We start from the raw sequence: 16,698 nt of genomic DNA, 5'->3' as shown, positions 1-16,698 counted from the left end.
TGAAGTGGAAAGTATTCTTATTATGTTATTAGATTATTTTTAATAGTATAAAATGAAGCTCTGGGGTTCAAGGTGAGATCTCGGAGGTTTAAGGTGAAACCTCCGACAGTCTCTTCTTCACACAAATATTGAAATTACATAAATGCATTTATAAAAAATAACTATAAATTCCTTTATCCAAACACACACATGTATTGTAACAAAAATAGTAGAAAATCTACATAAAATCGCGCTTCGGTATTCTACGTTATTCTACGTTGTTTTCTCTTGTTCTATGTAGAACAACATTGATCGCCCAAAATTGATCGTATTGATACGAGAGACAAGATTGGTTTTCGCCACATACTGACACCGGTGTGCGACTTTTGCAGGGTTTACTTTTACGATATCTCCAATGTAGCAGAAACACTTGGCACGATGAAGTCTGATGAAACACCCTGTACTTTGCTCAGACATCCTCTTGTATTTTTGCATTCGCCACCGTTATAGTCACTGCATTGTACCCATACACGCCGCAACCGAACGGTGTCGAGTTTCTCTCGGGTACATCGTGTGCGATTTTGCAAGCTCGTTCCTTGATTGGAAGGATGCGATGGGAGAGTCGATATCATAGAGGGTGCCGTTCTATTATCATCGATATCATTCCGTGAAATTATTATCACGGTCAGGATTCGATGGAACGATGCACAGAATATTCTCAGGTATTCACAGAACTCGCTGATAAGGCGATGCGCAATGGCATTGTACCTAGTGGATCGGTCAATAATAAGCAGACGAACATTTTCTGCATCGATTGTCAAAAACGGCAGTCAAGTGAACATTTCTTCTTTCTTGAGTTGTAATTCGAATAAATTCGAAGCTACTAAAATAGATAACGAAATAGAATCAAAGCAAACGAAGTCAACAATCCATTCATCGTTATTTTATTGAGTTTCCTCTTGATTAAACTGGTTTGGTAGATTGAGTTATTTCGACTAAATGGTTTTGGAGCAGCCTGTGTTTCTCATGACGAACAATGAACGCAGTTGAGACCGAGCAAGTTGCAGCGAAGTCGGAATACGTTGCCCGAAACAATTAGGGTATCATGTTTCTGAGCAGTTCGGGTGAATTAACCATGTGATTACGACGGGAACATGATCAAGTAACCGGTGCGAGCGTACCACTGTACGTTACGATTTCCTGTTTGCAATCTTGCACGAAGTTCTAGAGAAATTGAAATACTAGCGACGTTGATTGCACACAACAACAAATATTTTACTTCTCTCAGATGTTTACAGTGGGTGTACAAAGTATTCGTACGCTTTTTAAAACCGAATAACTTTTTCAAAATTCAATCATCAAAAAGTCACGATTTTAAAATTTTTTATCTGTGCCTGTGATGAAAATTTAAAACATGTATATGTATTTTGTAAGTCTAAGTCAATTATATACGTGTACAAAGTTTCATTGAAATGGGTTGACGCATGAACAAGTTATGGGCATCGTAAGATGTAAAAATCTGTGAATTTAGGGATAAAATCGCAGAATCTTACTACTTTCAATCATCGATGCTCGCCGCTCCACTATAAATGCACCCTAACACGAAATGCCTAACTGTGTAGTTAAGCAGTCTGTTTGCGAGGAGGTGCAACTAAAAAAGAAGCAGCGGACGAAGTCGGTTCGAAGAAAATTGTTATCACGTCTGAGAATAAAATACTGCCGGGTACTTTCGCTGCTCGGTCGATCAGCAGGAGGAAGTTATCTAGAGTACACAGTCAGGAGAGATAACGGGCTTGTGTTTGCCAAATGCGTTTTCGGGTGGTTGCATCACGTATAAGAGCTGTTGGTGTCCGGCAGGCGATCAAGCATACCGGACAGGTAGAGTGTTGCCGGTGTATCTCTGCGTGCTCCAGGCAAATAATCCGTTAATTTTCCAGGACACGCGTGTCCCGAAGGCACAGCAGTCGGTTTGCACAGTGCATTCCGTGACACGAGCTACCCCGAAAATAACCGCGAGGTTGTTGCACCGCCCCGTAATACGGGGAGGGTATGCTACTAGCTGTCCAGAGTGGTCGAAACTATTTCGACCGCGTAAACAATTGTGGTCACATTAATATTCCGACAGTTTTAAATGGACGATAACTTTCTTAACACATTACCGACCGGTGATTATTGCATAATATTGAAAAATCTATGGTACAACTATATCTATGGCTAAACACTTTTTAATGGAACCTTCAATAGCAACAGCAATTTTCGTTGTAAACTAACAGGTCACCCTCAATAACGTCATCTAATAGTTTCATTTAAGATTGCAATGTAAAAGAAAATTTCTATGCTTTCTTTGGTACAGCACAATTATTGAAAATCCTATTAATAGGCTTCCGGTAGGTGAAATGTTAATATTGGACCACTTGGATTTTTTTTAGAAGTTAGAATATATTTACAAGTTTTTTAGGTGAGCCTATATGGAAAATTTTTTAAAATATGTTTTGTAGTATGAATTATATTGAAGAAAGATGTAAGAATCTTTATAAGTTCGTGCCTGATTTGAAAATAAAATACAATGGTTAAATTTTGATGAATACAACTTTATTAATCAATTATACATCGTATAGTTACTATTTCTAATTGTAGTTACTTTTCTAATTGTAGAAAATTTAACCATTATTTAATTTTAATTTAACCAATCTTTCACCCAATCTTTAACCAATCTTTAAAATTTAACCATGGAACTTTATTTTCAAATTGGGCATTGATATTATAGTTAGAGGCTGAAAATCTTGAAAAATCTGCAATTTTCACAACCATAAACTTTGTAACTTTCAGAATGTGTATAATTGATACAAATCTACAAAAAGTATTTTTTAAATGTGTTCTAAATAATGTTTAAAACAAATTCTGAGGGAATTGCAAAGAAAATGTTAATATTACTTTTTGCAGCTTTTTTATCCGTACTTGTGACGAAAACTCCAAAAATATGTTCCGCAGATTTGTATCAGTTTCATGTAGCTACGTGTATATGCTAAAAATTTTGCCACTTCAACTCCTGACGGTGCTTCATAGTTCCATACATTTCAAAACGCTGTCGCGGATAAAAAAAACGCTTGTCAACTGCATGCTCTATACTCATCCACATTTTGCTGAAGCACATTTTTAAATTTATCAAAACATTTTCAATTGTTATGAATTTTTACTGCCTACGAGCATCGTCAGTTTCTTTTAATAAATACAGTGAGTGTAAAAGTATTCGTAGGACCTAAATAAAAAAGTTTTAAAAATGCCTTTTTTACTTTTGCATGTAACCTTGTAAATTATAATTTTTAGAAAATCGTTTTTGCATATCATTTCGTAAACCAATGCTTCTAATTTATTCTAAAAAATCAGGTCGTTTGGTACAATTATAAAAAAGTTCTTCTACTTTAAAGGGCGTACGAATACTTTTTACATCCACTATATAAGTGAAATAAATTTTAGAAAGAATAATGTGAATTATTTGAATTTTTCGTTTCCGAAACGCTGCATGCATATCCCAATGGTTGTGAAAAACGTTTCCACTATAAGTAGGAATTACTCGAGTAGGATTATCTGAATTTTATTTCCCAGAAATTCACTGTATGTATATACCAGTGGTTGTAAAAAATATTTCTACTTAAAATGTATTATTTTCCAGTATATAAAATGAAAGTCAGACAGCAACACAATGATATAATTCAGGTTTTAAAGAGGTAGGAAAACTATTCATCCCGTTTTCCCTTGAAGGGTACAAGAAGGTATTCTCGGAAGAATAATATTCAAAGGGCCATCATAAATCACGCTGAAGATTCTTCGGTCGACACTTTTAAGCTGCGCAGTAGAACAACCTCGGGGAAAATATGAAGAACGCTTTTGAAATAGCTTAAACGCCGAAAGAGGATTATTCCAAGATGGTGGGTTCGGACAACGAACTAAATTTAGTGAGCGAGGCCGAAACCGGCAGCCAAAATACGATGAAACACCGTGGAACGCTTGGGCGGAGACGAGAATTCTCTTGGGCTGCAGACAATCAGACTGCCATAGTCGGTGCGTGGCCATGGCGCGGGAGTAAATTGCAACGAAAACCAGGAAGCGAATGTTCGACTATGCTTTACACTGATGCTCCGTTTAATCGCATCGCTCCGCGATAATCGTATTAATTTGTTGCACGCTCCCGCGAACGTTTTTCACTTTAACAAACGCTCAGATATTTATTCCGAATCTCTCCTCGACTTTTTACGTGCATTTGGTTGGAAAACAAAATATTATTACATACCGCAATTAATAAATATTACGCTAAGTTTCCGATTACGTCCATGTTCAAAGTTGAATAAAAATTTTGAGAATAGGTTCCTTTTTTACTAAAATGATAATTGTCAGAAGAATTTTTGGCGACTAAATATTGCATTGTCATCCAGTTCTGAGCTATGTTTAAAGTTTCAAGTATCCAGCTTAACGGGAAGTAGTTTAAAATTCGATTACAAGATTTGACGCATACAACAACAAGAACAACAACAACGACAACTCGGCAAGCTAATATAAGCATGGCAAAAAATAATAAAATATAATGGAATGGACTGGAATGGATTGCAATGAAATTAGAGAGACGGTAAGTCGGTAAGATAGAGAGTGACATTGAAATGGTAAAAAAATTTTTTTCGATTCGCCAAAAATCCTCCCGACAATTATCATTTCAGTAAAAAAAGAACCTACATATTTCCACAATTTCATCCAATTCTGAGCATGGGCGTAATCGGAAATACTATCAAATATTCTCACAGAGGTTAAAGCACGATAAAGCATTATTTTGTAATATCTCCATCTTATCTTATCCATAACTTGCTCAAAAAATAAACATCTTCAATTTTGTATTACTGTATTCTTTACATATAAGTTTTATTTACTTTCACCATTAATAGAAAATTTTCCACATTGAAAATATGAATAATTACAATGATAAACACCTCATAAATAATTTTAGGGGTAAGAACAATTTGATTCTGTGGTATCTGGTTTTAGAAACAATTTTCTGAGACTGGTTTTGGCTAGATCGTAAGTGATTATTACAAATACAAACTACTAGAGCATCCAGAAAAATTTCGTTGCGGAGATTAAGAGACGCATAAAATCCGCAATGTATTTTCCGCGAGAAAATGCGGTCCATTTAATTCCGGCCGATTTGTATGTGCTAAAAATTCGACTGTCACGTTTGGAAAAAGAACTGCTGATATCCAGAGCTCGGGAAAAAATTGTCCCGATAATCCGCCCAGTAAATCGAAGGATCCGTCACTGTCCGAACGCTTTAAAATCCACTCTCGACGGGAATATTCGCAAGAAGAATCGTGCACGGGTTGGAAACATCGATTCGATCTCTTAATTCAGGGAACGACATTACTCCCGACCAAGCTACCAATCCCCGTGTGCTCACTAATATCACCATCGAACCATGAAATTCCCAGCTGGAAACGGTCCGTGGTATTCCGTGAACATTAAAGCCCCGTAATTGCATCGCTGCGAGCGAATTGCACCGAAATGGTCGCGCCGCTGCTCCGCTCTCTCCGAGAAGAAGCGGCGATCATCGGTATCCTGTTTCCACGGCCACTATTCCTGCATAAAATTTCACTTGTTAACAAATTGGCCCGGCCTCGCCGGTTTGTTTGCCCGTGTCCGTATGATTAAACCGTTGATTGAACCGAGAGAAATTAAACAAGGCCCATCAATATCCCGTAATACGTGTAATTGCCACTCCGGCTACGTCCAAATGAATTATCCGCCGCCAGAAGATGGATGAACGCACACCGAAATTATATCATGTTCCGTCGAAATGCTACCCGTTGTCTCCACCATTTCGTAACTATCGCAAATAATCTTTCGAGTACAGAAATTCATTCTTTACGACGCTGGCGTACGGTCAAGGTTTCGTTGAATGTGGATTTTTGTGCACAACAGAAATGTGTGATCCCACCGACCGTGGCGAACGTAGAAAAGTAAATTAATATCAATAATTAAATTAGAAAAGTAGAAAGGTAAATTAATATTAAATTATATCGTGTTTAGTGTCTTATAATGTTGAAATACCGAACACTATCTAACGGTTCATTTTTGGCAATATCGTAAAAATTAATTTAGTGTAAAATAATGTGATGTGAAATAACTGATAAACTCTTTTCTTTTTATTTTTACTTAGACCTCTTTCATAATTATGGGCACATATAATAGTGGTGCAATTTTTAACATATTTTTCCTTAATAAAGACTGTTTTTCTTTTAATAACTGATGACTGGTTTCTAATTTATTTCATTAATGCTCCTGCGACTAGTGTCCGAGGTAATCATACCAATTAATTGAATACTTTTCGCAAGGAAGGTCCGAATAAAAGTTCAAGGAAACTTTTTAGTGCCAACGCACCGGGAGGAAGCTCGTTACTTAAGAATAAATTACAAATAACATTGCGGCCAAGTAATGGAAAAGTTCTTCGCGAAGTGCGGGCTTCTTACTTCTTAATCGAGTTTAACGAACTATCGTTAGACGGTGGCAGAGCTTTAATCGAATATTTAACGATACCACATCTTTGTATTTACCTGAAATGAAACAAGGGAATCTGTAAATGAATTTAAAATCACAACATAAGGGAATGCGTAAACGAATTGAAAATTTTCGAAAGCGCGGTTCGTTTAGTAAAATGGTGTACTATTTTTTTTATTGCTCGTTATGTACTTCTTTTTCGGTGGAATCGCATCGATTTACAATGCAATACCGAATAGTGACACTCGAAACTCAGTTTGGCGTTAATTTTAATGAGACCGGGACGCACGAAAGCCCGTGATCCGCCAAATTTGATTTTCAATGCCCGCTTCGTTAACATTAACGTCGCAGTTATTTGCAGGTTGAAATCAACGTGCAAATAAATTTGATTGGCCCGGCCCTGCAGGGAAGAACTTTTCAACCGTTCCGTCGATAATAAATAATGTTGAACGTATCATGGAGCTTCGGCACAAATATAATCGTTTGATACGTCGATTGCGTTATTCAATTTTATCGTCGAAAGCATTCCAAGAACAAATTGATGCGCAAATAAATCGGACTACAGTGTTCCGCGAGCAGAAATGTTATAATAAAATATAAAATCACCGAACGATACCTCACTGTGGTCTCCCCCCCCCACTCTCTCTCCCTTCAAGTGTATATGTATGTTTCAGAAATTATTTCTCTTGAAAAACTGTTTTTTTTATAAATAAAATTTTGAACTATGTCATCATTATGCTGGAATTAAACAAAATGTGAAGACTTTTCTATAGTTCGTATAGTTCGACTTTCCGCTAGATTCTTATTTTTTGAGATAAATTGAAAAATATCCTCAAGAATTGGTGCAAAAGTGGTGTCTCTCCGTCTTTAATCATTGTTTAAGCATGTTTAAACAATCATAATGTATTAATATTTAATATCACTGTATTCGGGAAAGTCTACAGAATCATTTGCTGCAAAGAACAATCCAATATCATTTATAATAACATCACAATATTTGTTTAACGTTGAAAAATATGTTTTTTTTCAGAGCCATGTTCCTCAAAAACTGTGCGTATAGGTGAAAAATTAAGGACAGATTCGGAATCAGGGCAAAAAACTCTATGAGAAGGACCCAACAGTAATTAGGGAACAAATTTGGTATTGGACGACAGTGTAATACGAAAATACACAGAACAGTGAGTGCAATTATAAATTTTATAGCATCTTGTAATCGAATCAGAGCACATTTGCAATGCCCTGGAAAAATGGAAGCTCCTGTATTGTGAGTGCATTAGGCGAACGAACCTTTTTCTCCCTCAACCATTAACCCCTCGCAGACAAGTCTGCGTTAAATAAATCATTATTTCTTTTAATAAACATTATTTATAGAATGAAAATCGTCGATACAGAAGCATCCAGGTAATTTTATCATAACCCTTGCGTTACGATATCGGATCAGATACATCGAGAGGGTTTTTAATTGAATTTAATATAAATGTTTCTCATTTATCAGTTCACATGATATAAAAGGGTACATTATTCTGGGCTCATACGTAATGAACTTTTATAACAAACGCTCGTCCGCAATGAATATACATTTCATTTTTCTGCTAATTAACGATACTATAGTTCTTTCGAATCTGATTATAAAATAAATCGTATATTCGTCTCAACCTTAGCAGTTAACATGCACTGGTATTTTATTAAAAGTTTCAAAAGACTTAATTATCTTAATTTTCATGCACAGAGAGACTTACTCTGACTGATTGTCTTCGGAGTCCTCCAAATGCCAGAGGAATAAGCATTACCTGAAAAAAGTATGCAAACATTAAAAATGGTAAAAATATTCGATATTTTTAATGGTAAAGATATCAATATTTTTAACCCTTTACGCTCCTTTGTCGAGTGTTTGTAAAAACGTGTTTTTATATTATTTGCTTCTTCCTTTATGTATTTAATTGTCTTATTTTTTACAAATTTACAAATGTAAATTACAACAAAGATTGAGTAATATTTAATATAATTAGTAAACAAAACTGTTTAAAATAAGTAGCAGTCAAGGAACTGTCCTTTGAATTAAATTTGGCATGAAACGCTTAAAATCTAAGGGAGTTGTTGGCAAGAAAATTGAAAAATAATTCGGAGTGCAAAGGGTTAATGGTAAAAATATTCAATTTCTACCGCGATACACTCGAGAGACTTGTCAACTCGTTGACAAAGTTGATTACATTGGTGCCAGATCAACGAATAAAATTTATTTACAAGAAGAAGTGCTGAACAACGTGACCACTAAAAATTGGACATTCGAATCTAGCGCTATAAACAATTGAACCAGGGAAGAACAGGAACCAATCATACACCGTCAGCATTTAATCCAGGGGTAAGAGACGGGTTCGACGGAACCGGTAAAAGGGAAGCTTCTTGTCCCGTGTTCTATCTTTCCGGGGAACGAACCGTGAAGCTCGGCCGATTCGTCGAGTCCCGACGCAAGCAATCGTTCAAAATGATAATAGCTTTATTCCATTTTAGCCGAATCGAATTTACAAGAGACAATCTCGACGACGAAGTCGGATGGTAGGGGAGGGAGAGAGATTGATTTTCAAAGGGCGAGGGGTGTGTCGCAAGACAAGTGTATCTGCTGATGCTCTCCGGGATGCAAACAGTAGATCCATTAAGGGCCGAGGATCCGGAGGCCCTTATCATGTTTGAAGATAGTCCGAAGAGAATGCTTTCAAACAGTGAACAGATAAAAGGACAAAATACCAGCGGAATCGTCTTTTTTCTTTACACAGTCTCGCAGCTCTTCCAGCTGGAAAGTTCGCGAGCATAATGGACCGAGTCCGGTGGAACTCGGTTCCCTGGAATTTCGGTCTCCGACTGAAAACTGAAGACGCTGCTGAGCAACGTTTGCATTAAAAAAGACCCCGGAATATAAAATTATTCCGTGTCCACGGTACCGTTCATTTCATTCCGAATTTTTCCCAACTAAACTTTTTAATTAAATTACGGTTGCACAAGTTGGCGATTTGAAACGATCAATTTTTTCAATGGAAGCCTACCGGCACTGAGTTTGCAAGAAGGGTTTGTATTTTATTTTGATGTTTAAATTTTTGACTTTATTGTGACTCTAATAAAATTGACTCATTGTATTGTGCGTATTGTGACTACACTATCTAAAATAATAAAAGAAGAAATAAAACACTGTGGGCTGTGAAAATGATTTTCATTAAATCAATAGCTTCCTAACAATATTAAGATAATTGTATCATTCAACTGGTAAAACCCAGAAACACATAAATTAGAATTGAAGAATATGCAGAAAACAGTCTCGCTTTCTCATCGTGCACGACCTGAATTGGCGAAGCTCTTGGTTTATCTGTCGCATTAAAAATTCCAACGATGTCCCCTTTAAAGGATCAGCCTGGAAAACCCGTGGGATTAAAGAAGATGCGCATGGATAGCGTGAAAAAGTGTTGAAATCGAGGGAAAATCGTCGGGACCGAGTGAATGAGTTTTCTAAGTCCCGCTACACGCTAACTGTGCTCATTTTCGACGTGAAAAGCCGTCGGGAAAAAGTGGCTGACGAAACGCGGACGAGGAGTGCACTCAGCGGAAGTGCGGAAGAATGCACGACTGGCCTAGCTGCAGCCCCTTGCTGAATTTTCAGCATTGTACATACCCACCTGAACGTGTACGCTAGCTTCTGTGATCGTATCACTTCCACCCCGTGCAACACTGGATTTACCTACTCGTCGGATCATGAATCAAGTCAAAAAGAAAGCTGCATGTATTGCGAGAGCGTTGAAACCGTAACGCGCGCGTTTCCACGAGTGGCCATTTTGTCGAGGCGCCTGGAGACTTCGACAGTTTGTGTGTCTTGGCGCGAAGATGATGCTAATGCTGCGGAGTATTATGTAAGTTCAAGGATGGATAAATAGACGAATTTATTTTGGTAACTGTTGCAAAGGTTGCCCGTGTGAGGTAGCGAAAAATATCGAGAATACGCTGGAGTACGTCAACATTGCCTTTAAAATTTGTTACAGGCGAAACAGAGTTATTATTAGACTGCGGATCTTTATGCATTTATAGAAAAATTGAGTAGATGATATAAAAAATTGTTGGAGAATCCTGAAAATTGAAGATGTCAATATATGATTCCGCCTCTAGTGAAATCATTAAGGGATGAAACAACATTCGATTCAATTTTTATTTCTTGCAATCGATGCAGACAATTTTTATTTTGCATAAAGTTCCGCGGTGTAGTTATTAGGTTGGAAAGAACCCTAATAAAAGGTTCAAAATAAAACAAAAACCGTAAGAACTTTCTTTCCGAACTAATATTATAAATTGTGTGGGTAATTTGAAAATAATTTACGTTTAAGGCATAAAAATATTGACAGAAATGAATAGGTCAAATATAAAATTGATGGATATTCTTGACTTATCAAAATTATTCAAACAATTTTTATTTTGCATAAACATCCGCAGTCCAATGACGAAACAATCAAGTCTGGTGATCAATATTGAACGTCATTGTAGTAACAAATAAGAAAAGTGATTGTTTTATCGGTCGGCAAAGACGCAATACATAGTCGAGAGCTATAAAATGAGCATGCTTCGGGATCCGCTTTCAAAAGGCAGACCGGACGCTGTAATTGGAGACTTGATAAACGTCAGTATTCCCTAGAAGTCGACGCAGGAACAATTTTTGTTGACGCTTCGTTCCGGGGTAATCGAATCATTTGGAGCATCACTCGGAGGCATCCAGAGAGAGAGAGAGCCCTATTCGACCGTGCGAAAAACCGTCACGTTCATTTGCATTTAATTTGCTCGCTGCAAAATAAGGCGGATCCCGATTTCGCTTTCACGCCGAGATCCCTGCCGTTTTATCTAGATCGCAGCCCGGTATACCTGTAACGCACCACCCACCATACAAAATCGCTCTAACCCTCCTCTCTCCTACAGCCCTACCCCAACTCTGTAATCAAATAAGACTCTACAAACAAGAATCCAATTTCCACCTATCCCTGCTCTCTTCCACCTACTAACACTTTCCTCCGTGTAACACGGCTCGAAGATGAAGAAAATGGAGAAAACAGAAACCTTTTAGGCCACCCGCTTACCGTCTGCAATCTTTCCTGACGAAACTATCGTCGCAGATTTTCCTGCGATTGTTTTCACAGAATTTTCGGGATTTAGCAGACAGGTTTGCCTAATGTGATCACCAGACTGCCGGTTTTATGCATTTATGACAAAAGTGAGTGATTTAAAACAAGATCATTTTCAACTTCTTGGAAATAACTACAGAAAGAATATATGAGCTGCTACTTTTGAAAGTGGTGTAAGTCCATTTTTTCATATATGTATCGAGAAATATCTCGAAGGGGTTTGCGTTTGAATTAATTTAAAAATATTGGCAAACGTTATATAATCAATTCGTGTGATGTTTTTAACACTATAAACCTGTTAAATTTTATTATGCAATAATGCTTATTAAAATTTTTAAAGATAATAAACGATTTTGTAGCTCCAAATGTGGACAAAACTTTCAATAATAACATATTATAAGAAATAAAAACAAGAGGAAATTTAAGTCCATATTTTTATAGACAGTGGCTTCACTGAAAAGGAGTTATGTGGACTAACTTAAGTGGACTATTTATGAAAGACATACTTGAGGGATGTCCTGTTTATAAAAATACGGGAAGAGAAAAAAGATAGAACTCTTTAAAATGTCTAGTGCACCTCTTTAGAGTTCTAACGCTTGAAGGATTCCAGCCCTCAATATTTCTATCTACCACTTGAGGGTTTCTGACACGAAGCGATTTCAAGCCTTAATATTTGTGTCTCTAAAAGATTCTACCACTCGAGAGTTCCACCGATACAACGTTCCAGATCTCAAGAATTCTATCAACGCAAGATTTCAGTCCTCGAGGGTGCAATCACTGGGAGGTTTCAACCCCTCAGAGACACATCAGTAGACGACTTCAGCCCTTGATAGTTTTATTACTCACAGATTGTAAGCCCTGAGAGTTTTATTATATGTAGAAGATTGAGACATTAAAAGTTCTACCTGTGTACAATTCCCCAGAATGATGTATTAGAACGATACCAGGATTCCCTATCGATCGTGTTGATTAATTAACGAAGGAAGATTGCAAGTCCTACGTCGACAGACCAAGCTGAGCAAACCGTTCGAACTCACCCACGCAACGAGCGGAGTATAAATTGCATCTTCGAGACGATTAATTATTTATACGCGTTCTTTGCGGGCATGACGTGTTTATTACTACTCTCGTGAGTCACTTTGCAATTTCAAGTTTGCCGTGAGGAGGCTTCGCCACGCTCGATTTGCGTAGTGATAAATCGACTTCGAGATCTCTTCGGAACGATAAGTGACTTTTGAAGGTACTCCGAGGATTTTTGTTGTCGAACTTATCTGCGTTTCGTAGGCGAAAAGAAGGCAATAAAGGGAGCTGTGAAATTTATGATCAATTTTAACTGAAACTTTATACAATTATCTCTACACACAATCTTTTAGTATATCATATTATATTCTAGTAATTTAAAAATTATTTTGGATGTATTTACTTCTGAAGAAAAATCTCAGAAAAAAACACAGAAAATAAACAAATATTATTTTGGGTGTGTTTACTTTTATTTTCTGTGTTTTCAGAGATTTTTCTTTGCTGTTCTTGAACGGACAACGCGCGAGAATAATATTGACTATCCACTGATATAATTATTAGACTGCGGATCTTTATGCAAAATGAAAAATGTTTGCATTGATTGCAAGACACAGGAGCCAAATAAAAATTTCTTTCTTCTTTTAATTATCTCATTAACGAGAAACTTATACACTGGTGGCCTTAAATCTTTTTCATAGGTTCACTGTTTTAAATTGTACATACCCATTTTTGTCATAAATGCATCAAATTCGCATTCTAATAATTATTAATATGTATATCAGTTCTATTTCAGCAATGTTTGTTTTAAATGTAGAAGATCTATCAAACCGATCGAGATAAAACGGCACGTGAACCTAGATCAAATTCTCGACATCGCGACCGATGGAAATTCATCTTATCTCGCTGCGCACATTTGCCACGCGAACGTTACCACGCTTAATTAATTACGAGGCTCTTGTTACAATGTCCGTGACATTAAATTCTCTACGACGCTGCCTCCACACCGGAGAAACACTGTCTCGAAATTCTTTATTTGCGTTCAGTAAGAAATTACAATATCGTGTTACACACTCGATATCACGTTTCTTGTTCCCGGCAATTTGCAAATGAGAGTTTCAAAGAGATACATAGTAAGATGAACAAAAGTAAATCAGACTTACGCAAAATAATTTCTCATTGAAGATTCAGGTGTCCAGATAATATAATTAATGAAACCGAAAATTGAGAGAATTAAAAAATTGAAACTTGTCATAGTGGATGTTACTTTAACCATTTTGCATGCTAAAAAACTCTTATAAAATTCAAAATGAATTTCTAAACCCCAGCTTCAGATTTTTGAAAAGAATTTTTATATATGACTAAAATTAATCTGCTTGTTTACCTTTTATCCTGTGTTCATTTTATCCCAAATTTATTAAAAACGAGGCTGTTTATGGAATTCATTTTTCGAGGTCTAAGAGACCTCACTATTTAAATTACTGTCACCCACGTGTGACCCATGTGGAAGTTAAGTTTTTAGGAAAACAAGAAGGTCCACTTTATCATTACATATCGAGAACATCATTCGCACGCTGTGGCTACCACTGGCGAGAATGAAAAATCTTCGACGTCTCGGGGAAACATTTGTGCAGCAGTTTTCAAATTCTATAGAATTACTTGCGAACCCGTTCCCTGCAGATACGGGCTAGGATCCGAGCAACTTTCCTCATAAAGCAGGAAAATAGGGAAAGTGAATAGGGTGGAACAATATTTCCAGAACTCGATGGCGAACTTCAGTTTTAAACGAAAGTTTATTGCACCGTGAGACCTTAAATTTCCTCTACTCTTTCGACGAGATAACGCGACGAAGATAAAGGATGGATGCGAAACATTCATCGGGATAAGAACTTAGAGGATTCTTCATTTTCCTCAAGGTGCACCCGCGGTCCGTACAAGCGTAGATCTTCATTAATCACATGTACACACCGAGGTACAAAAACCCGTGTACTCTACGATTCATCATCGTGCTGCGCTTTATTTTCGTATTTTATCCTCGAAATTTTCCCGCGATTACAGAAGACGAATTTCGAGGCAACAGGCTGCTAATGCAAACGAGGAAAAAAAAACCAGAAGGAGGAGACTGACAGAATTATTTTTACGGATGATCAAACCAGACGTTCCTTCGAGCCGGTTGATTGAAAAAATTCTTTCTTATTAGCAGCAGGAACGGCCGGCCACGAAAATAAAAATGTTAACAGGCTCGATGACTTAAGTCTGACCTTCGTCCTCCTGTTTATTGAATCGCCCGGCCCGGCCCGCCTACTTTCGTGCACTTGCAATGATCTCATGTCTGAATCCCATATACGGTGCGCTTTATTGTATAATAATGTCTGAAGCGAGCACTATACCACGAATATCGATGCTCTCCAGACATTCCTGAGAGGCTACGAATCGCAGTTAGTAGTTACAGATGCGCATGATCGTAATTTTTGATCTGAAGACGGTGGACACCATTTTCATTTCGTTGTTTGAATAATCACCGTACATTCAAAACAATTTCAATATCATTAAGTTTAATTGGATTCGATAAATTGTCGGACACTTCAGTGCAGTAAAGTTATTTAGTAGTTACCGCATTGCATAAAAAATTATGTATTTGCAACTCATTGTTAGCTGAAACGTCGAAATAATTTTCATACGCTTTTAACGATGCAATTTGCATAAGCATCCACGTTCCAGCAATTAACTACGGTAATACGGTTAGTGATTTTAAGATCCTCCAGTAACAGGAAGTACTATTTTAATTAAAATTCCTAGATAATTCCTTCGATTACTCGTGGAGCTAATGGTAATTTTAAAATTCACACAGTTAATGCAGAGCATGTTTCACTTTTTAACATAAATTCACTGATTTGTTTTCGTGTGGCTTTCTCGGCGGAGACTCCAATAAATTTTACGTATCCGAGAATAGTCAATGTCACGTCTTATCTGATATTGCGCTGTAGCATCATTAGAATCCCACTCGAGAACCACGGAACATATTCAATGATCACTTAAGTGTTAATAGAGTACACTCGAGGAATGTTTCTGACCACGAGAGAGAGCCAGAACTTTCCTACATAGCTGGTCTTTTCAGAATATTTTAGCGCCAAAGGAATTTTAAGATATTTATATACACGATCATTTAAAAAATTGTCTGCAAAAGTGTTTACAAAAAATGCATACTTTCCTTGTGGACCATGAAATATTTCAGTGAAATTTTTTCTTATTACTTTCTTTATAACTAGATAAAAAATTTACGGTTTTCCTCGGATTAAATCATGTGTTCACACGATTCATTCGTCGCATAATTTACGTACGACATCGAGGATTAAGTATTTCATAAAGCACAAAGCCATTTCGCGGATGGTTACACGTTTCTCAAGGACAGAGTAATGAAACCACCTGAAAAATGACATAGTCGTGGAACGAAGTCGCAAATAAATGCCAGGCGTTCGATAAAGCTTGCTTTAGAAAATACGGAAATTAGTGCCATAAATAAAGATACGAATTTTCATAAAAATTTATATTCTTCGCGTCGTAAGGCGAACGATATACACAATCGATTTTATTTAACCCTTTACAGTCGAGTAGCCACACTGAAGCGCCGCACTATGGGCCAAACCGATGAATTCTGTGTCAAAATCAAAGAACTTTCGATAGAAATGAGATAGAGCGATGAAATTTTTTTTAAATGAAAGCTGTTGATGAAAACTTCATCAGTTTAATATGCGTAAAATGAAAAAAAAAATCGTATAGAATGAAAATATTCTAGTTCAGAAGAAATGTTTAGTTTTCGTGTTAAAATAGTTCTGGGTGCAAAGGGTTAAAACGACCCCTCGCGTATAAACCTGTAGTTACCACTGACCCTTGCGAGGTCAAAAAATAAGAAAGAAAAAATTAGGAACCGGTAAGTTCGACTGTTTCAGTAGTTCTGTTGTTCGAACAATAATCCATAAAGGAGATAGTACGAAAGCTTTGATATTATTCT

At 36.9% G+C, this 16,698-nt stretch overlaps 1 protein-coding gene across 15 annotated transcripts in view; it reads right to left on the bottom strand.

The window, feature by feature from the left end:
• The window catches only part of C3g (C3G guanyl-nucleotide exchange factor), a 116,578-nt gene that overhangs the window by 38,132 nt on the left and 61,748 nt on the right, over window positions 1-16,698 (bottom strand). For 12 of the 15 annotated variants that reach the window (XM_076443223.1, XM_076439180.1, XM_076440840.1 and 9 more), the window contains one exon: window positions 8,259-8,309. The exons of the other annotated variants lie outside the window; for them this stretch is intronic. In XM_076443223.1, coding sequence (XP_076299338.1) covers window positions 8,259-8,309 — 51 coding nt within the window. The remainder of the gene's footprint in view (window positions 1-8,258; window positions 8,310-16,698) is intronic. 15 annotated transcript variants of the gene reach the window in all.

This window comes from Lasioglossum baleicum, chromosome 1 (genome assembly GCF_051020765.1).
Source record: "Lasioglossum baleicum chromosome 1, iyLasBale1, whole genome shotgun sequence".
In the NCBI taxonomy this organism is placed as follows: Eukaryota; Metazoa; Arthropoda; class Insecta; order Hymenoptera; family Halictidae; genus Lasioglossum; species Lasioglossum baleicum.
This window is presented reverse-complemented; position numbering and strand designations above follow the sequence as displayed.